The sequence below is a fragment of the Heptranchias perlo genome, chromosome 23 (assembly GCF_035084215.1).
Source record: "Heptranchias perlo isolate sHepPer1 chromosome 23, sHepPer1.hap1, whole genome shotgun sequence".
In the NCBI taxonomy this organism is placed as follows: domain Eukaryota; kingdom Metazoa; phylum Chordata; class Chondrichthyes; order Hexanchiformes; family Hexanchidae; genus Heptranchias; species Heptranchias perlo.
Window position 1 is genome coordinate 2,723,139 of NC_090347.1, and position 27,232 is coordinate 2,750,370.

The 27,232-nt window shown below is 46.5% G+C and overlaps 1 protein-coding gene across 1 annotated transcript in view; it reads right to left on the minus strand.

Annotated features, from left to right (window-relative positions):
• The window catches only part of LOC137341349 (ran GTPase-activating protein 1-like), a 469,769-nt gene that overhangs the window by 108,962 nt on the left and 333,575 nt on the right, over positions 1–27,232 (minus strand). Inside the window, exons 5-6 of the mRNA XM_068004471.1 lie at positions 14,289–14,423; positions 8,592–8,750 (exon numbers count right to left, since the gene is read on the minus strand). Coding sequence (XP_067860572.1) covers positions 8,592–8,750; positions 14,289–14,423 — 294 coding nt within the window. The remainder of the gene's footprint in view (positions 1–8,591; positions 8,751–14,288; positions 14,424–27,232) is intronic.

The window sequence follows — 27,232 nt, forward strand, 5'->3', positions numbered from 1 at the left end:
GGCGTCCATTATTAGGCTAGAGGTACTGGCCAGGAGGGCTGCAATATCTGGCTCAGGGACATACCCACCCCCAGGTCCATGCACTAGAAAATGAGCCTTGGAGTATACAGTCAGCCAGGTCAACAATGTGACCAGCACCTGAAGAACCTGGAGAAGGTCAGTACCTACAAGTGAACGATACATTTGATTACGTTTGGTGTTCACCTCTGTAGTACTGTGATGTCTACACTTCTTTTTCTCTTCACAAGACAACTTAGACCATCTGGAATCCAGAACACCCTGAATCGTACACTACAACCACAAGCCACCCATACAAATCCCACTACTGTGCCAGGCAATAGTGCAGAATAAGACAACAGCAGTTCTAGAATTCAGTGAATCACCAGTATAGGAGCATTAGCCAAATGCAGAGGATGGAGCACCTCTGCTGGTTGAGGGTGGTTTGGAGAGGCCAAGGATGAACTGAAGGTTTCTTAGACTCAAGGTCCAAATGCAGAGGTCAGGGGCAGGAGGTAATTGTTTCAAAGTCAAGGGGGGTGATTTTAAACCCCAAGAATGGGTGGGTGGGAGTTGAAAATAGTTGGGTTTTTTTGTTCGCAACCGCAAAATGTTCAGTGGGAAGCCTGTACTTTTACGTGCTGTTAAACCCAGAAATAAAGCCGGGTTGCGGTCACGACCCAAAAAACAACTATTTGCCCCCAACCCACCCGTTCTTGGGGTTTAAAATCACCCCCAAGGTGTTTGAGCGTCACCGTGATATGATCAATGTCAAAGCACAATGCATACTGTGACGACCTAGCCCAGAGATGGGCAACTCCACCTCTGATAACGTAACATGCAGGACCAACTGTTGACTGTACTACAGTACAGAGGTACATGGTGTGCCTTCTGGCAGTTCTCTGCCAGCCGAGCATATGCTGGTGAGGAGATCTCAGTGGCACAACTTAGACACTAACCTTAGTACCAAGTATGATGTTCTGGCCCTGCAGTCTCTCGATTAGAGAGAGTTTTTGCCTATCCATCCTGCTCACGCGCGCTGACCTCCCATTTGTCACCTGAAAGGATCATGGCAGCCACATTAAGAGCTAAATCTATGTTGCTTTCCTGCTGCTGTGTCTAGCAATGAGTTAACCTGTTTAGTAGCGACACGGAGCTGGACTTACAGAGGACATACACGCTGGTCCTTCAGATTATTGGAAATGTGCTCACATTAATTGGACCCACAACTTCGGGGTTTCTGATCTGCAACATCAGTGTTCAAAAACCTAAAGCTTTGCTCGCTCGAATGAACCCGTATGTGTGGCTTTTGGGGTTTAGAAACCAGAGCGGTGGCAAATTCAGAAAGACACATCTGGATTGAAATTCATCCCATTTCAGAACTGGACAAAGCTGGGCTCAAAATCCACAGTAATGACCATTTCAGTCACAAGTGAATTCTCTGTCTAGTACCTGATCAAAGAGTTTGGGACTTTAGCATCAATTGGTATATTATGGGGCAGATAATGAAGGTCTGGCCCTGTGGTGCTGGGACTCCTGCTTTTTGTGGGCCTGTCACGTTCCCTGCTGACCTTGCACTATAATACAAGGATAACTCATTATAATCAATATTCACTACACCCAGTGCATGACACACTGGGAGTGCTACAGGTGAAGATGGGGGGTCAGGGGTGGGGGGGAGGGGGTGGTGAAAGGGGTGCATATCCAGCTGCTGCTCACCCTTGAGGTCATCCTGCAATGGAGCGGGAAAATGGCTGGAGGCAGCCGAGGGCTTCATTTTACGATGTTGCGGACGATGCATCTTAACTGCGCTTCACTCTAAACTTGGGGCACCATCACAGAGGGAGACAGCACTGCACTTTACCAACTGCTCAGCTTTCTAGAGTCTTGGGCAGGCGTTCCTTGTGTATAATGTTTTTACCCAGTCAGCAACCCGTTAAATGCGGCAAGTAACCCGCACCGTGTATGCTGCCAGCACAAGACACCTGAATGCAGCATGTTCGGCGAATAATACTGGCACTGTGGACTGCTGTTGGATGAAGGGATCGTGGAAGCTGCCAGGATATCAGGCATTCATGTGCAAAATTTTGTTCCTGTGGTCATAGGCCAGCTGCACATTCATGGAGTGGTGCCCTTTCTGTTCATGGATGGAGTAGCATTGGGTTGGGGGGGGGGGGAGGAGTAGGGGCACCAGATGTGCAGCAGCAGTATGGGCATTGAAGATGGCATTATCGGCCCCGATGATGCCAGCAGTTCTTCAATGTGCCGGTCGTTTAAAAGATTAGGTGCTCGATGATAGGATGCAACTCATTCAAATTTCCTGGCCCCTAGTACACTTTCTACTTGTTTTTGAGAGAGGAGGAAACTTAAACTCTAAATAGTGATGCAACTATTAAGCTTATGTAACCTCCTCCAGCCCTACAACCCTCCGAGATCTCTGCGCTCCTCCAATTCTGGTCGTTTGTCCATCCCCGATTTTAATCGCCCCACCATTGGCGGCCGTGCCTTCAGCTGCCTGGGCCCTAAGCTCTGGAATTCCCTCCCTAAACCTCTCTACCTCTCTCTCCTCCTTTAAGACGCTCCTTAAAACCTACCTCTTTGACCAAGCTATTGTTCACCTGTCCTAATACCTCCTAATGTGGCTCGGTGTCAAATTTTTGTTTGATAATCGCTCCTGTGAAGCGCCTTGGGACATTTTACTACATTAAAGGCGCTTTATAAATGCAAGTTGTTGTTGTTCACCCTTCTCATCTCCAACGTACCTTGAACAATTCTCATCCGTAGCAGAATATAATGAAATGATATCTCACTCAGTATTTCATACTGTCTCTGCACAGTGATTGTGTATGAGGGGAAACAATTAACAGCTCAATCATTAATGTACTTATTTAACCATGTGCCCTCATTTCATTAAAATTTTCGATGAGGCATGAAATTTGAATTATAAAATGCTAATTGCATTAAAACTGAATATTTTTGTATGGGAAGTTTATTTCACCTTAATGGGAGTAAGTGTTCTGTAATAAACTGTGCATAATTTAACCAAACAAAGCAAACACACGGGAGGGGAAAAAAAGCGAGTGCATCTAACCCACCTGTGTTTGCCCCACAGTAATTATACAAAGTTAAGAGTACTCAATGTTAATTCTGTACAATTCCAGTGAGACTGTGCATGCTAATACTATGCTGCAGACTTGTTGCAATGTTTTACAATGAATGGAAGCTAAATATAAACAGCAGTCTAAAATGTAAACATTTGCTGGAGCTGAGTAATATGAACAACACCTACTCTGATGGGATTTCAAGATCATAGTAACAGGAGGAGGCCATTCAGCCCCTCATGACCATTCAACCATTCTAATAAATCATGGCTGATCTGTACCACAGCTCCATTTACCCGCCTTTGCTCCATTTCCCTCGATACCCTCACCCAACAAACGTCTATCGATCTCAGTCTTTAAAATTTCAATTGACCCCCAGCATCCGCAGCTTTTTGGGGGAGAGAGTTCCAGATTTCCACTACCCCTTTGTGTGAAAAAGTGCTTCCTGATTTCACTCCTAACTGGCCCAGCTCTAATTTTAAGATTATGCCCTCTTGTTCTCGATTCCCCCACCAGAGGAAATAGTTTCTCCGTATCTACCCTTCAAATCTCTTTATTATTTTAAACACCTCAATTAGATCACCCCTCATGCATCTAAACTTAAGGGAATACAAACCAAGTTTATGCAACCTTTCCTCGTACTTTAACCTTCTGGGCCCCAGTATCATTCTGGTGAATCTGCGCTGCATCCCCTCCAAGGCCAATATATCCTTCCTCAGGTGCGATGTTCAAAATTGACGCAGTCTCCAGCTGGGGTTTGACCAAGGCTCCGTACAACTGAAGCATCACTTCCTCACTTTTATATTCCAGCCCCATTGAGGTAAAGGCCAACAATCTATGAGCTTTTTAAATTGCTTTTTGTACTGTGCCCCGTGATGTCCCGAACCCTAACACCTAGGAAGTAACATACCATTCAGGACTCTGAATCACCGCTACAAAAGGACTGACTATAGAATCACCCACAGTCACCTATTCTCACTACCTGTACTGTTCCTCCTGTGGGACTCGCTCCTCATTGCCCTATAGTCGCTCATGATTACCCACCTCTGTGTCACCCTTGTCGACCAAATCACTGGTACCTAAACAGGTAAACCTAATGGACAAATCCAGCTCCACAGATGATCCCCTTTCTGCCCGAACCCGTCACTTGCTGCCCAGACTGCCGAGGGATCAACCAATCTCTCTCGCTGGCTTCTCTACTCCCAGCAACCTGTGAGGTGACTGTCCCCCCGCCATCCCCCACCCCCCACCCCGGAACATCCGCTCCTGAAAACTCTCTTCCTCCCGAATGTTGCGGAGTGTGTCCACTGACTCTCGAGCTGAGCAACTTTCTGTTCCAGGTGTGCAACCTTCGCACACTTAATGCACGTGTATTCACCGTGGATGGTACGTGAGACCAGGCAGGTTCACATCGTGCACGTCGTCCACGTCACACCCGGCTCTGATCCTGCCATATCTGTTTATTTAATTAACCCAATAGATACCCTTTTTTTTAAAGTAGCAAATGCTGGAAATCTGAAATAAAAACAGGAAATGCTGGAAACACTCAGCAGGTCAGGCAGCATCTGACGAGAGAAAAACAGAGTTAACGTTTCAGGTCTTTCATCAGAACTGGGATAAGTTAGAGATTTAACAGTTTATAAGCAAGTGCAGAGCCATGGAAAAGGGGAATGGGCCAAATGGCCTCCTGTGCTGTATGATAGAGTGGAGGGCAGGAGTGATTAAATGACAAAAGGAATGATGGTGCAACTCCATCATATCACAGATTTCTCCCTTTTGTTCTTTCCTCCCCTACTTTTTTCTCAGGCTCTGTACTTGCTTAAAATCTCAAACGTCTTCCATCCTGACAAAAGGTCATCGATCTGAAACGTTAACTCTGTTTCTCTCTCCACAGCTGATATTCTTTTTAAGTTATGGTTTATTGAATTATTTTCATTTATTTACTCCGATTTATTATTTTTACCTTAATATGTTGCTGCCTTAACCCTGAAGCTGCCTTAACCCTGAAGCTGTCCTAACCCTGAAGCTACCTTAACCTTGAAGCTGTCCTAACCCTGAAGCTGCCTTAACCCTGAAGCTACCTTAACCCTGAAGCTGCCCTAACCCTGAAGCTACCTTAACCCTGAAACTGTCCTAACCCTGAAGCCGCCTTAACCCTGAAGCTGCCTTAACCCTGAAGCTGTCCTAGCCCTGAAGGTGTCCTAATGCTGAAGCTGCCTTCACCCTGAAGCTGTCCTAACCCTGAAGCTGTCAGAGTTTAGATGAATAATTATTGAATTACTGAGGTCTTTCTGGCCACCACTCCTGACTTGTAGATTTTTTTTTTGGTTGCTGGAAGGGGAAATGTTGGGGAGGGGGGGGAGCAAGTAATCAGTAATAGATCATTTGGGCTCTTACGATGAAAAAAGGCAGCTCTGATTTACCTGCTAGCACTTTTAAGTCGTGGTGACACCACATGCAAATTCCTGGCCTACGATTTGTTAAATCTCACAGTATGCTAAATTCAACTGTTGGGGAAAAATCCCATCCACTTTGAAATGTGTCTATTTCACTTTACATAATTAGAGGTTTAATTAAAGACTGATTGCTCATTGTAGCAAACCTGACTCTCAGAGTCCTCTACTAACTAATATATTGTTTCATTCTCCCCTTCAGGCTCCTGGCACAATCCTCTGATACCTCCAGCTTGTGCCAATTTCCCTTTCATGCCTTTTCCTGTTCCTGCCTGGCTTCCTTCCCCAGGGACACAGCACTTCTTCCCCATCCCCTGCAGCCTCTCTCATGCCCTGCACGCAGCACAGTGCTACCTCCGACTGCAAAAGTGTCGCCCACAGCAGAGGTAAAGGCAGTCACCAGGAAGAGTCGGGCGGACTGTGGGGCAGACAGTTGGCAAAGTTGGCAATATAAACTAAATAGTACAATTTTAAAGAGGGTGCAGGAACAGAGAACGTACACAAATCTTTGAGGGCGCAGGGCAAGTTGAGAAGGCTGTTAAAAAAGCATATGGGCTCCTGGGCTTTATAAATAGAAGCATAGAGTACAAAAGCAAGGAAGTTATGCTAAACCTTTATAAAACACTGGTTCAGACTCAGCAGGAGTATTGTATCCAATTCTGGACACCACACTTTAGGAAGGATGTCAAGGCCTTGTAGAGGGTGCAGAAGAGATTTACCAGAATGGTACCAGGGATGAGGGACTTCAGTTATGTGGAGAGCATAGAAAAGTTGGGATTGTTCTTCTTCGAGCAGAGAAGGTTAAGGGAAGATTTAATAGAGATGTTCAAAATTATTACGGATTTTGATAGAGTAAATAGGGAGAAACTCTTTCTACTGCCAGGAGGGTCGGTAACCAGAGGACACAGATTTAAGATAATTGGCAAAAAAATCCAGGGGGGAAAATGAGGAGAATTTTTTTACCCAGTGAGTTGTTCTGATCTGGAATGCGCTGCCTGAAAGGGTGATGGAAGCAGATTCAATAATAACTTTCAAAAGGAAATTGGATAAATACTTGAAAAGGAGAAATTTGCTGGGCTGTGGGGAAAGAGCAGGGGGAGTGGGACAAATTGGATAGCTCTTTTAAAGATGGGATGAATGGCCTCCTTCTGTTTTGTACAATTCCATGAGGTAGAAATGGGGAGCTCAGCTAATGAACTTCTCTGGATCGGAGCAAGAGCAGTAAGCAGCACCAACACAATCATCAACGAAACAGAGGAAGAGATCGGGGAACGGACTGCCATAGGATTCAAACAGCATTCCATGTACCCTATGAAAAGATGCACCAGTGCCAATGATCCATCTGTCACCTTTCTGGGCTTTTTTTCTCTCTCTTCCCCTCTCCCTCTATTTTTAGGCATAAGACTTTTCATAGATAAGTGCCAGCCATGGTTCAGTGATGGCACTCTTACCTCTGGGTCAGAAGGTCATGTTTTCAAACCCCCTCGCTAGGACTTGAGCACATAATCTATGATGACACAGTGCAGCACTGAGGGAGTGCTGCACTGTCGGAGGTGCTGTCCTTTGGCTGATATGTTGAAACGAGGCTCCGTCTGCCTATTTAAAGGGGAATAATGGAGTTCTCCTGGAGCCCTGACTAACATTTATTTCTTGACCGATATCACCAAGACATTAACTAGTCACTTATCTCATTGCTGTTTGTGGGATCTTGCTGTGTGCAAATTGGCTGCCATGTTTGCCTAAAAAGGAAGTGTTTGCACTTCTAAAGTGATTCATTAGCTGTGAGGTAATTGGGACATCCTGAAGTTGTGAAAGGTGTTGGATAAATAAAATCTTACTTTATTTCAGATTTTCAGCATTTGCAGTATCTGTTACATGCAGCCATGCAGATAAACAAATATGAGAGCACACAGGTATGTATGTACATCTGAACCAGTGCACGTGTGTTAACTGTGTGCAAGTATACAGTCTACTGTTCATTCAATTGCTTAGTCAACTCATCCAAAATTCTGCTCCCCATATTCTATCCTGCACCAAATCTCGCTTGCCCCGCATTCCTGTACTCTGACCGACACTGGCTCCCAGTCCCCTAGTGCTTCAAATTAAAAAATTTCATTCTAGTGTTTAAATCCCTTCAAGGCCTTTCCCCTTCCCATCTCTGTAACCTCCTCCAGCCCTATTAGCCCTTCAGAATCCTTCACTCCTCTGACTCAGACTTCTCGTGCGTCCCTCTACCTTTGCCCCACCACTGGCGGCCATGTCTTCAGCTGCCTAGGCCCCACGCTCTGGAATTCCCTCCCTAAACCTCTCCACCTCTCTCCAATTCCCTCTCCACCTCTAAGACTCTCCTTAAAAACAAATTCTTTTACCCTCCTAACGTCTCCTTCTTTGGCTCAGTGTCCATTGTTTCCTCACGCCTCCAAGAAGCGCCTTGGGACGTTTTTCTATATTGGACGCACTGTATAAATACAAGCTGTTGTTGTTAAGTCTCCCGAGAGGTGCCAAACAGTACATTTACACGTGGGTTTCCATCGCAGGACATTATGCAGAGAAAGAAAACTCTGCAATTTCTTACGAAGACCTCTAAGTAAGGAGCAGATCGTGCTGCAGGTAAATCTGTCTGCTTTCCATCAGGCAATCACCTCACCACTCTCGTTTACAATCCTCTGTAGACATGCAATATTCAAACATTCCAGAGTTTGTGTTATCCGTGTCGCTTCACGTGAATTAAAAGCGGGGCCTTATAACGTCTGATGGGAGGAGGTGTTACAAGGCAATGGGTTATTAGTCATCTGAACCCCAACCGGAAGCTAGAAATGAATGGCTAATAGGTAAACATTTTCTCTCCTTCCCATCCCGGGAAGGGTTTGTCCTGCTCCCAGGTCACTGCCAGTGCTGCCGAATGCAACAGCAGACTACTCGATTCCTGATTTTCCCTCATCCCCGCTCACCATTCCAGGGGCTCCACTTAGCGTGTCTCCGCACCAACGGTTGGGGACGAGGCGGCGAAGGAGCAGCTTTCGCCGTCAGAGGCACCTACCTCTGCCATGGATAGGGCTCCTGTTTCCGTGAAGGTGTTGTCGTTGAGGTTGAGGACTCGGAGGTTGCTGTTCTCTGTGAAAGCCCTGGCCAGAGCAGTGATGCCCTCGTGGGTAATTCCGTTCTGTGGCAACTGCACCTCCTCCAAAGTTCCAATAAGCTAAAAAGGCCAAACATAGAAACATTTCAAAGTCCCCGACAGCACAGAGACATTGGGCTCGATTTTAAAAGTGAGCCGGGAAGGAAGCGGGGGGGTCAAATTGAGGACGGGAAACCCATTAGTGCGGGTTTCCCAGACATCCCAACGATTTTGACGTAAGGACGGCTTTTATTTCTTTTTGTCGGTTTCTCGTCTGACTGACCGGCCTGATTGACAGGCTGTTCCCAGTCGGACGGGAGAGCAGCCAGGGAGAGGACGTCTTCAGGTAAGTCTGCAAGTAAGTCTTTGTTTGTATGGATTGGGGGGGGGGGTGGCATGGGGGTATGGGTGGGCATAGGTTGGCAGCAGTGGGCATAGGTTGGCATGGGGTATGGGTGTGCATAGGTTGGCACAGATATGATGGGTGGGCATGGGGCATGGGGGCATAGGTTGGCACAGATATGATGGGTGGGCATGGGGGTATGGGTGGGCATGGGGCTGGATGGGCATAGGCTGGCAGCAATGGGCATAGGTTGGCATGGGATATGGGTGGGCATAGGTTAGCATGGGTGGGCATGTGTTGGCACATGTAGGATGGGTGGGCATGGGGGCATGAGTGGGCATAGGTTGGCGGTGGTGGGCATAGGTTGACACGGGGGTTGTGAGTCGGGGGGAGGGATCGGGGGTCAGTCACGGGGGGGCTATTGGGATCGGGCGTCATCACGGGGGTCCGCGATCGTTGTGGGGGAGGATCAGGGGTGGGAGGATCAGGGTCGGGGGTCGAAGGATCGGAGTGGGGTGGAGGATTGGGGTCGGGGGGGGGTCGAAGGATCGGAGTGGGGGGTCCGCGATCGGGGGTCGGGTGAGTGCAGGTAGGATTGTTGGACCTGGGGGAAGCACTCCTGCTCCTTTGGGCCTACAAGCTGTGCCTTTTGCGGCACCTACCTGTTAGTCTCAGACCTTCTCGCCTCCTTTCACAAGGCGTAAAAGAGAAGGCCTGGGAATTCCGGCCCCCCGGGGTTGAAACCGGAAATTAGTGAAAAATGGAGGCCTGATGCCTCCTTGAAAGGTTTTAATGCCTGACCCCCCTCCCCCAACTCCTCGGAGAGGGTTGGTTGCCTGCCCCTCTTCCCGCCCTGGTGAAAACCGGAAATGGGCGGGTTGGGGGCAGGTCTGAAATGGTGGCAATTTTCAATGCCCCCCAATCCACCCGTTTTTCACTTTTAAAATTGAGCCCATTAAATCAGGTCCCATTTATAGTGTTCTACACCAGCCAGGGAGTTCCCAGTTCTGGCATTGCCTGATTTGTGAATGACAGTGCATAAGTGTTGATCTTATTGCAAAGTGGCTTCTAACAGACATACAATCAATCACTGGCGATCTGCTAGAACCCATTTTGAAAAGGCATCTCTCCCAGAGTCAATATAAATGAGCCATGATGTTTAACCAGTCTCATCAGATGTAGCACCGTTGATTAAATTCCACAAGAGAAACCTGTAAGAAAAAGATTTTAATCGACTTCCACTGTTAAGAAATAATTTGCATTTAAATAGCTCCTTTCACGACCTCAGGATGTCCCAAAGCACTTTACAGCCACTTTTGAAGTGTAGTCACTGTTATAATGTAGGATATGCAGCAGCAAATTTGCACACAACAAGATCCCACAAACAGCAATGAGATTAATGAGCAGATCATCTGTTTTTTAGGTGTTAGATGAGGGATAAATATTGGCCAGGTCACAGGAGAGAACTCCCCTGCTCTTTTTCAAATAGTGCCGTGGGATCCTATACATCCACCTGAGAGGGCAGATGGGGCCTTGATTTAACGTCTCACCCGAAAGACGGTACCTCCGACAGTGCAGCACTCCCTCAGTACTGCAGAGGTAGTGTCGGCTTAGATTATGCGTTCAAGTCTCTGGAGTGGGTCTTGAACCCACGATCTTCTGACTCAGAGGAGAGAGTGTGACCATTGAGCTGACACCATAAGGTTGTTTTAGGGCAGAATTCATAATTGTGTAATTCTCCCAACAGAAATTTAGCAATCTACAATGGCAAGAAAATGAGAGACCCCTTCCCCCAATGGCTCAGTTGGACAATGCACTGACCAGTATTGTACTGAAGTATATATGTACCATGACTGGCCCAGGTTTGATCCCTGGTCTGTGCTGAATTAGCTGAACTCAGTCAAGGCAGCAGTCAGAGGGCAAATATTGGCCTCAGTGTTCTGGGTTACTAGGGACAAATAATCAGGCAGATTCTTGCTCCTAAATACTCTGCAGTAACTTGTGCTGGAAAGCAAAGCAGACTTGCATTTATACAGCACCTCGTAACAATCTCCCAAAAACATCCAAAGCATTTCACTTTGCAACCTGATAGTGGTCTTTAAGATAATGAAAGGGTTTGATAGGGTAGACGTAGAGAAGATGTTTCCACTTTTGGAGGAGACCAGAACTGGAGGTCATAAATATAAAATACTCACTAATAAATCCAGGAATTCAGGAGAAACTTCTTCACCCAGAGAGTGGTGACAATGTGGAACTCACTAACATAAGGAGTAGTTGAGGCGAATGGCATAGGTGCATTTAAGGGGAAGCTAGATAAACACATGAGGGAGAAAGGAATAGAAGGATATGCTGATTGGGTGAGATGAAATAGGGAGGGAGGAGGCTCGTGTGGAGCATAAACGCTGGCATGGACCAGATGGGCTGTGTTGTAGACTTGATGTAACACATACAATGAATTACTTTGAGTTGCAGTCACCGTTTCTATAGAAATATTGTTACAGGATAAATACCTGAATATTGGTTCGCAGTCCCAGTTTAACTATAACAAAAAATAACGGTGGAGCAGGTTCAATGGGCCAAATGACCTCCTCCTGTTCTTGTCTCCCTTGTACTCAAGAAAACTTCAGTTGAGAATGAATGGATATCCTTTCAGAAGATATTACTGAGCACGCAGGATAAATATATTACAAGGACTGAATTAAAGGCAGATTGAAGAAATGTAGCTGTATGGCAATATGAAGAGAACTAAGCAAGCCTATAGGGAGAAAACGAGGCAGCCACTGGGATGAGTACAGGAACCTCCAAAATATATTTTAAATAAGGCAGTCAGAAGGGCAAAGAAGGAATTAGCAATGAGAGTTGCTATAGAAACCAAACCAAGAAATTCTTTTTTCGAATTATAACAGGAAGCGGATGAACAGTGGAGGAAGGAAATGGGGTTAAAACGGAGGATGAACTAAAAATAGATAGTATATTGAATGATTACTTCCTGGAAGTATTCACTAGAGAAGACACTGGCAGCACAGGACTTTTTATAGGTTCTATAACAAATCTCAATGGCTTCCCTGTCACTTACATGGAGGTATAGACAGGCTTAAAGGGCTCAAAACCAATAAATCTCCAGGGATGGACACTACATATTCGAGGGTGCCAAACGCAACTCGGGAAAAAGTCTATAAAATACTGACAGTCATGAGCAAGTCTAGGCCTCACGCTCTGGAATTCCCTCCCTGAACCCCTCTGCCTCTCCATCACCCTCCTTAAAACCCACCTCTTTAATCAAACTTTTGGTCACCCCTGTTAATATTTCCTTCTTTGGCTCCGCATCCATTTAAAAAAAAAAATCAGGCCTCTGTGAAGCACTTTGGGAAATTTTTCTATGTTACAGGTGCTATCAATTTAAGTATCATAGTATCCTAGAACGTTACAGCACCGAAGGAGCCATTCAGTCCATGGTGTTGACTGGAAACAAGCCAACATGGTGCCTATTTTCAAGAAAGGTGACAAAATAAATCCAGGTAACAACACTCATTTGTCTTAGTCACTTATAATGGAACCGATCATTACTAACAGAGCTGAGGAGGACCTAGATGCAAACAGCTGAGTCAGTGGCAGACAGCACACTTTCACAAGGTCACATCCCTCCTCGCCATGCTCCTGGACTTTGTTTTGAGTTTGTGATATTCCGCGTGCAGGTTGGAAAGTCTTAGAATATAAAATGTACCTAGAAAATATGAAAGGTCGCTTACTTTAGGCGGACTCTTCTCATCCTTTATTAGAATTTCAAACTCCACACGTGAAACAGACAGGTGCTTTATACATGCTGGTGGGAACACTTTGCCGCTAGTGATTTTATCACTAGCTGGTTAATTTTGTGTGAACTGAAATTAGACAGCAGCTTCTCCGAGCTCTGGGCGTGAAGGCCCATCTTACTATTGTTTCTGTGGCAGAGAACGGAGGATCTATCTCAGGGTGGGAGCGAGGGTCAGCGGGGATGGGGGGGGGGGGGGGGGGAGGGGAGATCATTTGACTCTCGGATGATCAGTGTCCCTACGAGTAATTTGCACCTGAGGGATGGAGGGAATTCCTATTCTGTATGTGGAGGCTGAGTGAATGAGATAAAAATCCCCCTTTCGGACATATTTGCACCCAACTTCAGGACCGAGCAGTGGAGGCAAAACCCTCGAAATAACTTGAGGAACAATTGTTAACACCTGGCAAAATTCCAGGGTGCAAATGAGGAGAATTTTTTTTACGCAGCGAGTTGTTATGATCTGGAATGCGCTGCCTGAAAGGGCGGTGGAAGCAGATTCAATAATAACTTTCAAAGGGGAATTGGATAAATACTTAAAAAGTATGTTTCTGGAAAGATAAGTTAAATGGCCTTTGTCTGCATTTATCTCGTGATCCCTAGCCTAGGCCTAGTCCAGCTCCCTCCCACTCTATACGGGCAGGACTTTTTAAAGATTCTCTTTAAGTATCATCGCTGGCCATTTTCAAGGCTGGTGTTTTGAATTTAGGTGGGTGGTGCGGATTGTGGCTACACCTCTGGTGGCAGAGACTTGGGCCTACCATCAAACTCTTTCCCCGAAACGTCCTGTATTGTAACTCTTGAACCACTCTTTTCATAATCCACTAACATCCGCTCCGCTCCAGGTTATTTTGTTTCCGTGATTTTACAATGGTAAAAGTGCAAGTTGCTGTTTCAGTTGCTGTGCGTCCCAAAATACTCGCGATGCAAATCCTACTGAGGGCACAGAGTCACAACCACCATCCTTCCCACAGTGAGTTCCTGGTCTCACTTCAGCTCATGGGGACAGGCCTGCTGCTTCACAAGAGGGAGAAAGCAACAAAAAAAAATTATAATAAAAGGGGCAGTCAACCCAGCCTGCTGTCATTGATCTTTGAGAGCAGCATCACCAGAAGCCTGAGGGCAGGCCCTCTTGGCCAGCAATGGTGCACAGGGCCCAGGAAAGAGGAAGGTGAGCACAAAATTCACACGCACATACAAGCACATGCACGCACACACACACACACACACTAAAAAGGGAAGAGAGGGAGAGGGAGTTTTTGCAATAAAAGAAATCCATAGATGAAGGTGAAAAATATAGGCCCGATGTTACTGTACATTCATTGCAATCCAGAGCATTACGTTGAACAGCATCTCATTAATATATAACATATATATAAGAAATGAGGGAACGTCATGGAGATATTATTTAATTCTGAACAGTCTTTCACCCTCTGCCTCGTAGGGGATTTGAAAGCTTACGTACCCTGAAGGCCTCAGCTAACACAACAGCGCCATCATTCTCCAGACGATTTCTGCCTGCCACAAAAACTTTCAGAGCGAACGGCTGTCCCACGGCACTTGATTCTTCATGACACTCTTTTAAAGCTTTGGCTAAAATCTGAAAAAGAATCGGGAGGAGCGAGAAGAAAAATAAGTCCTTAATGATGTGCAACTGAATCGTGAGAGGAATATTTTTAGAGCAATGTGATGCATGGTGAGCTGCTTTAGATGAGTGATTGGCACCTTGTCCAGGATAGTTTTTGTAGAAGCATGAATAAAGTATGGCAATCACAGGCATGGATTTGAATTGTGAGCTGTGATGCTGCCGCTGGCTGGAAGGCCAGCGTGTCGGGAGCTGGTGGCCCTGACAGGGCACCAGCACAATCTGAGGGGAGTTAACGGGAGTTCAGTCATTAAAAAGAAAAGGGAGATGGAGCATCAGCATCGAAGAAACAAAAGACTGGGATAAAGGTGGACAGCGTACCCAAGGTTAAGGTCGGTGAACCACTGAACAATGTCTCAAAGCAAAAACACTGCAAAGATATAACACTGTGTGACTTTAGCAAACAAAGACTTAACACATTAGTATAAGATTACTTGTTCTGCTATTTTAAGGGAGGTATCCATGGCTTTGCCCCTTCCTGTAATCTCCTCCATCCCTACAACCCTCCGAGATCTCTGCGTTCCTCCAATTCTGGTCTCTCCATCCCTGATGTCCTTCGCCACCATTGGTGGCCGTGCCTTCAGCTGCCTAGGCCCCATGCTCTGGAATTAAACCTCTCTGCCTTTCTCCCTCATCCTGTAAGATGCTCCTTAAAACCTACCTCTTTGACCGAGCTTTGATCACCTGTCCTAATATCTCCTTATGTGGCTCAGTGTTAAATTTTGTTTGATAATCGTTCATGTGAAGCCCTTTGGGACGTTTTACTATGTTAAAGGCGCTATATAAATGCAAGTTGTTCTTGTTTGTCTTCAAGTTCCCCCAACCTATCCGAGCAGGCTTCTATGCCCCACAGTGCCTGCCCATACTGTCTGCTCCTCTGACTACAGATTATTGTTCGTTTCCCACTCCATCATAAAATCTCTCCGTTACTACACTCCTGTCATCTGCAGCTCTCTCCCAAAGACCACTTCACCTTGCACTGTTTGTCCTCTGCCTCCTTAGAAGACATCTCTTGCAAAATGCCTTCAGTCGTTCCCCCCCCAATCACCTACATTTCCTCCTGGTCCCGCTCAGTGCCCATCTCTCTCCCATTGTGATGTGCCCAGAGACTTCTTTAGCCTGAGATGTGTTATATGAATGCAAATCATCAGCACATTTAATACAGTCACAGATGTAACACATGGTGATCTAGAGCCCTCTAGACATGGCAGCGACTCCCTTTGGCCACTCACTTTGAAGAAGTTACACAGCACCGTTGTGGCTGTAACTGTCTCAACACACGAGACCCAACTGATTCAATCGACAAAACTTCAAGTAAAACTCACTGTAATTACCTCTGAAAATGTGAACATAGGTATAAAGTACCACTGAATTTTTAAGAAGTACTTTGCCTACTGAGGCAATTTAACTCGGTAGAGGTGCTTTTACATGGAAGGAGTGAGCAGACGGCAGATGCTTGGTTCTCAATCTGTCAGTTGTGTTTCTTTGTATAAACAACCCAACCTGCCCAGAAGCAATGGCTTCAGAGACGCATGAAAATACCCGATACAGGCCATCAACCCTGTGTGTCAGTCCACTTCACCCAGGGGGACGTAGGATGAGCTGGGTTAGGGACGTGCGCTAAAGGGCAACTCGAAAAGGAGATGCGCAATTATCTTCATTTAAACAAAAATTAAAGTACATCGCTGTTTTAAAATATAAAAGTGATCCCCTATTGAAAAACAGCCAATGTTATGAATAGGATGTTAAAAGCAGCAGTATGGTTTAAGGAACACCTCCACTGCTGTAGCTGGCCAGAAACCACTCAAGGCTGTCACTGGTAATTGATCAGGAACTCCTTATCTCCGGAGATCTTTATTTTATCACACTGCAGGCCAGGACACTGCCCTCATCTTCCTGTACAAAACATCTTCATTTTGTGCCACATGCACCTTGATCTCAGCTTATGATTTGAGTGAATATGCAGACTATGCAGTGTACCCAGGGACTTGGGAGCAGTATACCCGGGGGCAGGGGACAGTATACCTGGGGCAGGTAGAGTACGCGGGAGGGTGGGGGACAGTATACCTGGGGCAGGTAGGGTACGAAGGGGGCGGAGGACAGTATACCTGGGGCAGGTAGGGTACGAAGGGGGCGGAGGACAGTATACCTGGGGCAGGTAGGGTACGAAGGGGGCAGGGGACAGTATACCTGGGGCAGGTAGGGTACGAAGGGGGCGGAGGACAGTATACCTGGGGCAGGTAGGGTACGAAGGGGGCAGAGGACAGTATACCGGGGGCAGGTAGAGTACGAAGGGGGCGGAGGACAGTATACCTGGGGCAGGTAGGGTACGAAGGGGGCAGAGGACAGTATACCTGGGGCAGGTAGGGTACGAAGGGGGCAGAGGACAGTATACCTGGGGCAGGTAGGGTACGAAGGGGGCGGAGGACAGTATACCTGGGGCAGGTAGGGTACGAAGGGGGCGGAGGACAGGATACCTGGGGCAGGTAGGGTACGAAGGGGGCAGGGGACAGTATACCTGGGGCAGGTAGGGTACGAAGGGGGCAGGGGACAGTATACCTGGGGCAGGTAGGGTACGAAGGGGGCGGAGGACAGTATACCTGGGGCAGGTAGGGTACGAAGGGGGCGGAGGACAGTATACCTGGGGCAGGTAGGGTACGAAGGGGGCAGAGGACAGTATACCTGGGGCAGGTAGAGTACGCGGGAGGTTGGGGGACAGTTTACCTGGGGCAGGAAGAGTACGCGGGAGGGTGGGGACAGTGTACCTGGGGGAAGGAAGAGTACGCGGGAGGGTGGGGGACAGTGTACCTGGGGGAAGGAAGAGTACGCGGGAGGGTGGGGGACAGCATACCTGGGGGAAGGAAGAGTACGTGGGGGGGGGGGGGTGGGGACAGTATTCCTGAGGCAGGTAGAGTACTCAGTGGGGCATGGGACAGTGTAGCTGGGGCATTTACTGACCCACGTGGAAGAGAGCTGCATAAACTGGGATGGTCCCGCGTTCAATCCCCCTGGCCGGTGCTTCAATCCCTCAACTCATCAGGCGGGGCTTTGGTTGGTCTTATTGCCAGAGAGAGAGAGAGAGAGAGAGACAGAGACAGAGAAAGCTATCTAGGTGAGTCCCAGTGACCGCTCCGGGTAAGTCCCGGAGACCGCTCCGGGTGAGTCCCGGCCACCGCTCCGGGTGAGGGCTGGGTCAGGATAGGTTGTGATGCACTCAAGGTCCAACAGCTGGCTAGCTCACACGTGAAATGTACGCACTTGTGTGACGTAGTGTGAGGCTTTTAGCATGTGTGGAACTATACATCAGCAGAAGCACCTTCAGAGAGGGGCAAGGAAAACAAAAGGAAATTGGAAATTAGCAAAACAAAAAACAGAATATATCAATTCAACCCAGGGCATAGAGGGCACCAGGCTTTCCCCAGTGCAGTTGGAAGCCCCAGATTAGAGAGTGACAGCAGAAATCAGGCTGTCCGCACTGGGAATTGCGGGGAAACCTATCACTATCTGGCAAACATACCTTGACAGCTAAGAAAAATATACTCTGACAGCCTCTGAATATTTTATAAGGCAGAAGAGCTGTTCTGTATATAGAGCTGAATACAGTGAAAGCAGAATCAGATCAAATCCAATAAAACACAATAAGCTTAAGACGTTAAGGGGACTGAAATCGAGAAATTCACAGGCTTTTAAAAAAAATTTGGAGTCATATAAATGGAAAAATTATATATTTTTCCCCTAACAGATCCTCGGCAATGGCTTTCATGAAAGAATGTTTGAATAAATGCCTTTCATGATCGTCTCACCTAACAAGACAGTGTGCGAGGGATCGTGTACCGGGTGCAAAGTCAAGGCTGTTGAATTCTAGACACTGACACCAGTGGCTGACAGAAGACATCAGCGATCCGCAGAAATTTCGGAAACTAAGGAGGCAGTTCATACGCTTTACATGCTCCACACTTTGGTTGCCAGCTCGATATGAATCATATATCATAGTAAGTTACGGCACAGAAGGAGGCCATTCGGCCCATCGTGCCCGTGCTGGCCGAACGAGAGCTATCCTGCTTAATCCCACTTCCCAGCATTTGGTCCGTAGCCCTATAGGTTACGGCACTTCAGGTGCACATCCAAGTACTTTTCAAATGCGATGAGGGTCACTGCCTCTCCCACCCTTTCAGTCAGTGAGTTCCAGACCCACACCACCCTCTGGGTGAAAAGATTTCACCCCAGCTCCGCTCTAATCCTTCTACCAATTACTTTAAATCTATGCCCCTTGGTCACTGACCTCTCTGCTAAAGGAAATAGGTTCTCCCTATCCACTCGATCTAAGCCCCTCATGATTTTATACACCTCAATTAAATCTCCCCTCAGTGCCTTTGCTCCAAAGAAAACAACCCCAGCCTATCCAATCTTTCCTCATAGCTAAAATTCTCCAGCCCTGGCAACATCCTCGTAAATCTCCTCCGTACTCTATCTAATGCAATCACATCCTTCCTGTAATATGGTGACCAGAACTGTACGCAGTACTCAAGCTGTGGCCTAACCAATGTTTTATACAGTTCTAGCATAACCTCCCTCTTATAGTCTATGCCTCAGCTAATAAAGGAAAGTATTCCATATGCCTTCTTAACCACCTTATCTACGTGTCCTGCTACCTTCAGGGATATATGGACATGCACTCCAAGGTCCCTTTGTTCCTCTACACCTCTCAGTATCCTCCCATTTATTGTGTACTCCCTTGTCTTGTTTGCCCTCCCCAAATGCATTACCTCACACTTCTCCAGATTGAACTCCATTTGCCACTTTTCTGCCCATCTGACCAGTCCATTGATATCTTCCTGCAGTCTACAGCTTTCCTCCTCACTATCAACCACACGGCCAATTTTTGTTTCATCTGAAAACTTCTTGATCAAGCCCCCCACATCAAGTCCAAATCATTAATATATACCACAAAAAGCAAGGGACCTTGTACTGAGCCTTGCGGAACCCCACTGGAAACAGCCTTCCAGTCGCAAAAACACCCGTCGACCATTACCCTTTGCTTCCTGCCACTGAGCCAATTTTGGATCCAACTAGCCACTTTCCCTTGGATCCCATGGGCTTTTACTGTTTTGCCATGTGGGACCTTGTCAAAAGCCTTGCTAAAATCCATGTAGACTACATCAAATGCGTTACCCTCATCAACCCTCCTTGTTACCTGCTCAAAACACTCAATCAAGGTAGTCAGACACGACCTCCCCTTAACAAATTCAAAGAAAATGAAGAAAAAAACCCCAAGTTTTTTAATTCTCCTATGATTTTTCTCCCGAGTTGCTTGTAGCAGTGTCCTAAATATTAATATTTAATTCCCGGGACACACACGGGCCAGACAGTACCAGACAAGAGTGAATTGTTCCCTTTTACCCACTGTGTACTGTACATGTATAGGAGCCAACACAGACACGCACGGCCCACACGGAACCAGACAGGAAATCATTCCCTTTTACCCGCTGTGTGCTGTACACATACAGGAGCTGACACTGAGACACACACGGGCCGTACAGTACCAGAAGGGAGTGAATCGTTCCCGCTTACCCGGTGTGTACTGTACAATGTCCAGGAGCTGACACTGAGACACACACGGGCTGTATAGTACCAGACGGGAGTGAATCGTTCCCTTTTACCTGTTGTGTGCTGTACATGTATAGGAGCTGACACTGAGACACACATAGAAACATAGAAAATAGGAGCAAGAGTAGGCCATTCAAATTGATCATGGCTGTTCGTCTAACTCAGTACCCTGTTTCAGCTTTTTCCCCATATCCCTTGATCCCTTTAGCATTAAGAAATATATCGATCTCCTTCTTGAATACATCTAATGACTTGGCCTCCACTGCCTTCTGTGGTAGAGAATTCCACAGGTTCACCACCCTCTGAGTGAAGAAATTTCTCCTCATCTTGCTTCTAAATGGCATACCCTGTATCCTGAGACTGTGACCCCTGGTTCTGGACCCCCCAGCCATCGGCAACATCCTCCCTGCATCCAGTCTGTCTAGTCCTGTTAGAATTTTATATGTTTCAATGAGATCACCTCTCATTCTTCTAAACTCCAGTGAATATAGGCCTAGTCAACCCAATTTCTCCTCATAAGTCAGTCCTGCCATCCCAGGAACCAGTCTGGTAAACCTTCGTTGCACTCCCTCCATGGCAAGGACATCCTTCCTCAGATAAGGAGACCAAAACTGCACACAATACTCCAGATGTGGTCTCACCAAGGCCCTGTGTAACTGCAGTAAGACATCCCTGCTCCTGTACTCAAATCCTCTTGCAATGAAGGCTAACATACCATTCGCCTTCCTAACTGCTTGCTGCACCTGAATGCTCACTTTCAGCGACTGGTGTACAAGGACACCCAGGTCTCGTTGCACCTCCCCTTTTCCCAATCTATCACCATTCAGATAATAATCTGCCTTTCTGTTTTTACAACCAAAGTGGATAACCTCACATTTATCCATGTTATACTGCATCTGCCATGTTCTTGCCCACTCACCCAACTTGTCTAAATCACATTGGAGCCTCTTTGCATCCTCCTCACAGCTCACATTCCACCCCAGCTTTGTGCCATCTGCAAACTTGGAAATGTTACATTTAGTTCCCTCACCCAAATCATTGATAGATATTGTGAATAGCTGGGGCCCAAGCACTGATCCCTGCGGTACCCCACTAGTCACTGCCTGCCACCCCGAAAAAGACCCGTTTATTCCTACTCTCTGTTTCCTGTCTGTTAACCAATTCTCAATCCATGCCAGTATATTCTCCCCAATCCCATGTGATTTAATTTTGCACACTAACCTCTTGTGTGGGACCTTATTAAAAGCCTTCTGAAAATCCAAATACACCACATCCACTGGTTCTCCCCTATCTATTCTACTAGTTACATCCTCAAAAAACTCCAGTAGATTTGTTAAGCATGATTTCCCTTTCATAAACCCATGCTGACTTTGTCCAATCCCTTTAATGCCTTCCAAGTGTTCTGTTATCACATCTTTTAAAATAGACTCTAGCATTTTCCCCACTACTGATGTGAGGCTAACTGGTCTGTAATTCCCTGTTTTTTCTCTCCCTCCCTTTTTAAATAGTGGGTTACATTTGCCACCCTCCAATCTGTAGGAACTGTTCCAGAGTCAAGAGAATTTTGGAAGATGATCACCAATGCATCCACTATTTCCAGGGCCACTTCCTTTGGGATGTAGATTATCAGGCCCTGGGGTTTTGTCAGCCTTTAGCCCCATTAATTTCCCTAGCACTATTTTTTTTTTACGAATACTGGTTTCCTTCAGTTCCTCCCTCTCACTAGACCCTTGGTTCCCTAACATTTCTGGCACATTTCTTTTGTGAAGACACAACCAAAGTATGTGTTTAATTGTTCTGCCATTTCTTTGTTCCCCATTATAATTTCCCCCATTTCTGACTGTAAGGGACCTACATTTGTCTTCACTAATCTTTTTCTCTTGACATATTTATAGAAGCTTTTACAGTCAGTTTTTATGTTCCCTGCTAGTTTACTCTCATACTCTATTTTTCCCCTCTTAATCAATCTCTTTGTTCTCCTTTGCTGAATTCTAAACTGCTCCCAATCCTCAGGCTTGCCGCTTTTTCTGGCGATTTTATATGTCTCCTCTGTGGATCTAATACTATCCCTAATTTCTTTTGTAAGCCACGGTTGAGCCACCTTTCCTGTTATATTTTTGCGCCAGACAGGAATGAATAATTGTTGTGATTCCTGCACACGTTCTTTACATATTAGCCATTGCCTATCCACCATCATCCCTTTTAGTAAAGTTCCCCAATCTATCATAGCCAACTCGCACCTCATACTTTCATAATATCCTTTATTTAGATTCAGGACCCTAGTTTCGGATTCAACTACTTCACTCTCCCTAAGGGATCCCGCACAACAAGATTGTTAATTAATCCTTTCTCATTGCACAATACCCAGTCTAGGATCGCCTGTTCTCTCGTTGGTTCCTCAACGTATTGGTCTAGAAATCCATCACATACACCCTCCAGGAATTCCTCCCCCACAGTATTATTGCTAATTTGGTTTGACCAATCTATATGTAGATTAAAGTCACCCATGATTATAGTTGTACCCTTCTTGCATGCGTCTCTAATTTCCTATTTAATGCCCTCCCCTACATCTCCACTACTGTTTGGGGGCCTATAGACAACCCCCACCAACGTTTTCTGCCCCTTGGTGTTTCTTAGCTCCACCCATACAGATTCCACATCGTGATTTTCCGAGCCAATATCCTTCCTCACTATTGCATTGATTTCCTCCTTTACTAACAGCGCTACCCCACCTCCTTTCCCTTTTTGCCTGTCCTTCCTAAATATTGAATACTCCTGGATGTTCAGTTCCCATCCTTGGTAACCCTGCAGCCATGTCTCCGTAATCGCAACTATATCATACCCGTTAATATCTATCTGTGCTGTTAATTCATCTACCTTATTGCGATTGCTCCGCGCATTTAGACACAATGCCTTTAGACTTGTCTTTTTAAGATTGCTAGTCATCTTAGTATTATTTTTCACTATGGCCCAATTTGTTTTTCGCCCTTGTTTTCTCTGCCTTCCACTATTGCTTCTTCCCTTTCTGTCTTTTGTTTCTATCCTTGTTTCCCCCTACTCTGTCTCCCTGCTCAGGTTCTCATCCCCCTGCCATTGTTGTTTAAATCTTCCCCAACAGCACTAACAAACACCCCCACGAGGACATTGGTCCCGGTCCTGCTCAGGTGTAACCCGTCCCGCTTGTACAGGTCCCACCTTCCCCAGAACTGGTCCCAATGTCCCAGGAATCTAAATCCCTCCCTCCTACACCATCCCTGCAGCCACGCCTTCATCTGGTCTATTCTCCTGTTCCTATACTCACTAGCACGTGGCACTGGTAGTAATCCTGGGATCACTACCTTTGACGTCCTGCTTTTTAATTTATCTCCTAACTCCTTAAATTCACCTTGCAGGACCTCATCCCTTTTTTTACCTATGTCGTTGGTACTGATATGGACCACGACTACTGGCTGTTCACCCTCCCCCTCCAGAATGCCCTGCAGCCGCTCCGTGACATCCTTGATCCTAGCACCAGGGAGGCAACATACCATCCTGGAGTCACGTTTGCGGCCGCAGAAACGCCTATCTGTTCCCCTTACAATTGAATCCCCTTTCAATATCGTCCTGCTACTCTTCTTCCTCCCCTCCTGTGCAACAGAGCCACCCGTGGTGCCACGAACCTGGCTCTTGCTGCTTTCTCCTGATAAGCCATCTCCCCCAACAGTATCCAAAGCAGAATATCTGTTTGAGAGGGAGATGGCCCCAGGGGACTCCTGCTCTACCTGCCTAGTCCTTTTACTCTGCCTGGCGGTCACCCATTTCCTTTCTGCCTGCATAATCTTTACCTGTGGTGTGACCACCTCACTGAACGTGCTATCCACGATAGTTTCAGCATCGCGGATGCTCCGCATTGAATCCACCCGCAGGTCCAACTCCGAAATGCGGTTAGCCAGTAGCCGCAGCTGGACACACTTCCTGCACACATGGTCGCCAGGGACACCTGTAGTGTCCATGACTTCCCACATAGTGCAGGAGCAGCATATCACGGGCGCAAGCTCTGTTGCCATGACTTGCCTTAGATTTACACTGCGTTCACCTCGAGGACTCTCTTCTTGCTCTCTAGACTCTCCTTTTACACTGCGTTCACCTCTCGGAACTCTGCTTTTACACTGCGCTCACTTCTCGGACTCTCCTCCCGCTCTCGGATTCTCCTCTTGCTCTCGGACTCTCCTTTTACACTGCGCTCACCTCTCTGACTCTCCTCTCGCTCTCGGACTCTCCTTTTGCACTGCGCTCACCTCTCGGACTCTCCTCTCGCTCTAGGACTCTCCTTCCACACTGCGCTCACATCTCGGACTCTCCTCTTGCTCTCGGACTCTCCTTTTACACTGCGCTCACCTCTCTGACTCTCCTCTTGCTCTCAGACCATGACGGGACAGTACCAGATGGGAGTGAATTGTTCCCTTTTACTCGCTGTGTGCTGTACATGTACAGGAGCTGACACTGAGACACACACGGGCCGTACAGTACCAGACAGGATATCGTTCCCTTTTACCTGCTGTGTACTGTACAATGTACAGGAGCTGACACTGACCCCTGGAAGGTCGGCAACCCTACTCCACACACAAGTGCTGGAGGCAGGCAATGGTGGCTTAAATTCGTTAGGCCTCATCACCACAATTCAGGCGAGCTGCGGGTGCCGATCGGGCACCCCAACACTCGGGGCCGAGCCAATTTCGGCCTGCACTGAGGCACACAGATATGTTCGTGGGGAGGAGGGGGAGGTGATCAGGAGAATGGCAGTGGCCTGCAGTTGTTTCATGGAGTCTGGAGAAGCGCCCCTTCTCCTTCTGACTCCACAAACAAAAAATTTGCAAAAATTTTGGGATTTTTTTTGAGTGGCTTCCAGTGGTTCCTTTAAGGATCACTGATTCGGCAACCAGAGACCCAGAAATACCAGTCAAAGCTCACGTCACAAGTCCCAACTAGTCTAAATGAAATTAAAAGTCCGGGTCTGAAATGGGCGCGGGGGACTCGTTTTAAGATTGGAATGAGGACTGCAATCATTTCAGGCAGCTGCCAGGGACGCCTAAAAAAGGCCCCGACCAAATTAGCTGTGGTTCGAACCATAAGAGGTAGAAGCAGGAGTAGGCCATTTGGCCCCTCGAGCCTGCTCCGCCATTTAATGACATCATGGGTGTAAAACAGGCACAATTATGTTGAATTTAGGCTCCAGTGTGTCAAAGGGCCTGTGTTAGTATATAGAAGGACATGCATTTATATCGCACCTTTAGGACCTCAAGGCATCCCAAAGAGTTTTACAGCCAATCAAATTACTTTTTGAAGTGTGGTCACTGTTGTAATGTAGGAAACGTGGCAGCTAATTTTCGCACAGCAAGATCCCACAAACAGCAATGTGATAATGACCAGACAATCTGCTTTTTAGTAATACTGGTTGAGGGATAAATACAGGCAAGTGGTACTCAGTTGGCAGCCTCTGAGTCAGAAGGTTGGGGGTTCAAGTCCCACTCCAGGGACTTGAGCACAAAATCTAAGTCGACATTCCCAGTGCAGTTATGAGGGAGTGCTGATCTGTCGGAGGTGCCGTCTTTCGGATGAGACGTTAAACCGAGGCCCCGTCTGCCCCCTCAGGTGGACATAAAAGATCCCATGGCACTATTTCAAAGAAGAGCAGGGGAGTTCTCCCTGGTGTCCTGGGTCAATGTTTATTCCTCAGCCAACATCACTAAAAAAGATAATCTGATCATTTATCTCATTGCTGTTTGTGGGATCTTGCTGTGCACAAATTAGCTGCCGTGTTTCCTACATTACAACAGTGATGACACTTCATTGGCTGTAAAGTGCTTTGGGATGTCCTGAGGTCATGAAAGCCACTATAGAAATGCAAATATTTATTTATTTTATGTGCAAGTACTGTATAACCTACAAGACATTATATACCTATACAGTACCTGCACTTGAGAAAACATTAGAAAGAAAGCAAGAAAACTAGCAAGCAAGATAATTATGTAGGAGTAAAATCCAATTAGTCCCTGCACAGGATCCAATCTGACCAAATTTTTCCTTGTTCTTACCCAAAACCAATATCCTTCTACTCCCGGGTTAATAAGGAATTGATCCGATTACTCACTGAATCAGTATCTGTTTCATTTTGGGTTCACTGGGTTTAGCTTGTGGTTTCACTAGTTTATAGCTACATCCTTTGCTGCTACTATTCTGTTTTTTAAAATTCATCTTCGGGATGTGGGCTTCACTGGCAAGGCCAGAATTTATTGCCCATTCCTATTGCCCTGGATACAACTGGGTGTTTTGCTAGGCAACTATAGAGAGCAGATAAGAGTCAACCATGTGTGGTGTGGGACTGGAGTCACGTATAGGCTTAGACCGTGTAAGGACGGCAGGTTTCCTTCCCTAAAGGGACACTAGTGAACCAGTTGGGTTTTTACAACAATCCGATAGCTTCACGGTCACTTTTACTGATCCCAGTATTTTACTCCCAAATTTTTTAAAACTGAATTCAAATTCTCAAACTGCCCACAGTGGGATTTGAACTCACGTTCTCTGGATTTGGAGTCCAGACCTCTGGATTATTAGTCTAGTAACATAACCACCTACACTCCTGGACCCATTACACAAAATACCTCTACATTCAACATCATTTTAAAACCATGGATCATGCCCGACTTCACTTTTTTAAGCGACCTTTGCCCTGTCCTAATGGCTCAATGGTCAGAAACACGGAATGGTCTCTGAATTCGCTCCGCTGATCTTGTCGCTCTTCATAGATACAGCAGTCGCACTCTCATCACAGATTAAAAACCGTATGGTGTTGAACTGCACATCCACACGATGATTTGAACAGTTACAGGGCTGTGCATACATACGCATGGAAAATTTAGCAACTGCAATTTTTAAATATAATCATCTTGTGTTTATCTTGTGCAGTAAAGTGTGAGGGTGAGTGAAGAAGAACCCATCCTACTGTTACAAATTACCAACAGCCTCCATAAAATATTAAAAGATTATAAATAACAACTGAATAAACACTACTAAGATATAAAGGTCATCTTAAAGGGGCGATTTGTCATAACTGGTGTTCTTGGTGCTGGAATCCAAGTGACTGTGGCACCGATCTGTAAATTATACACACCCACACA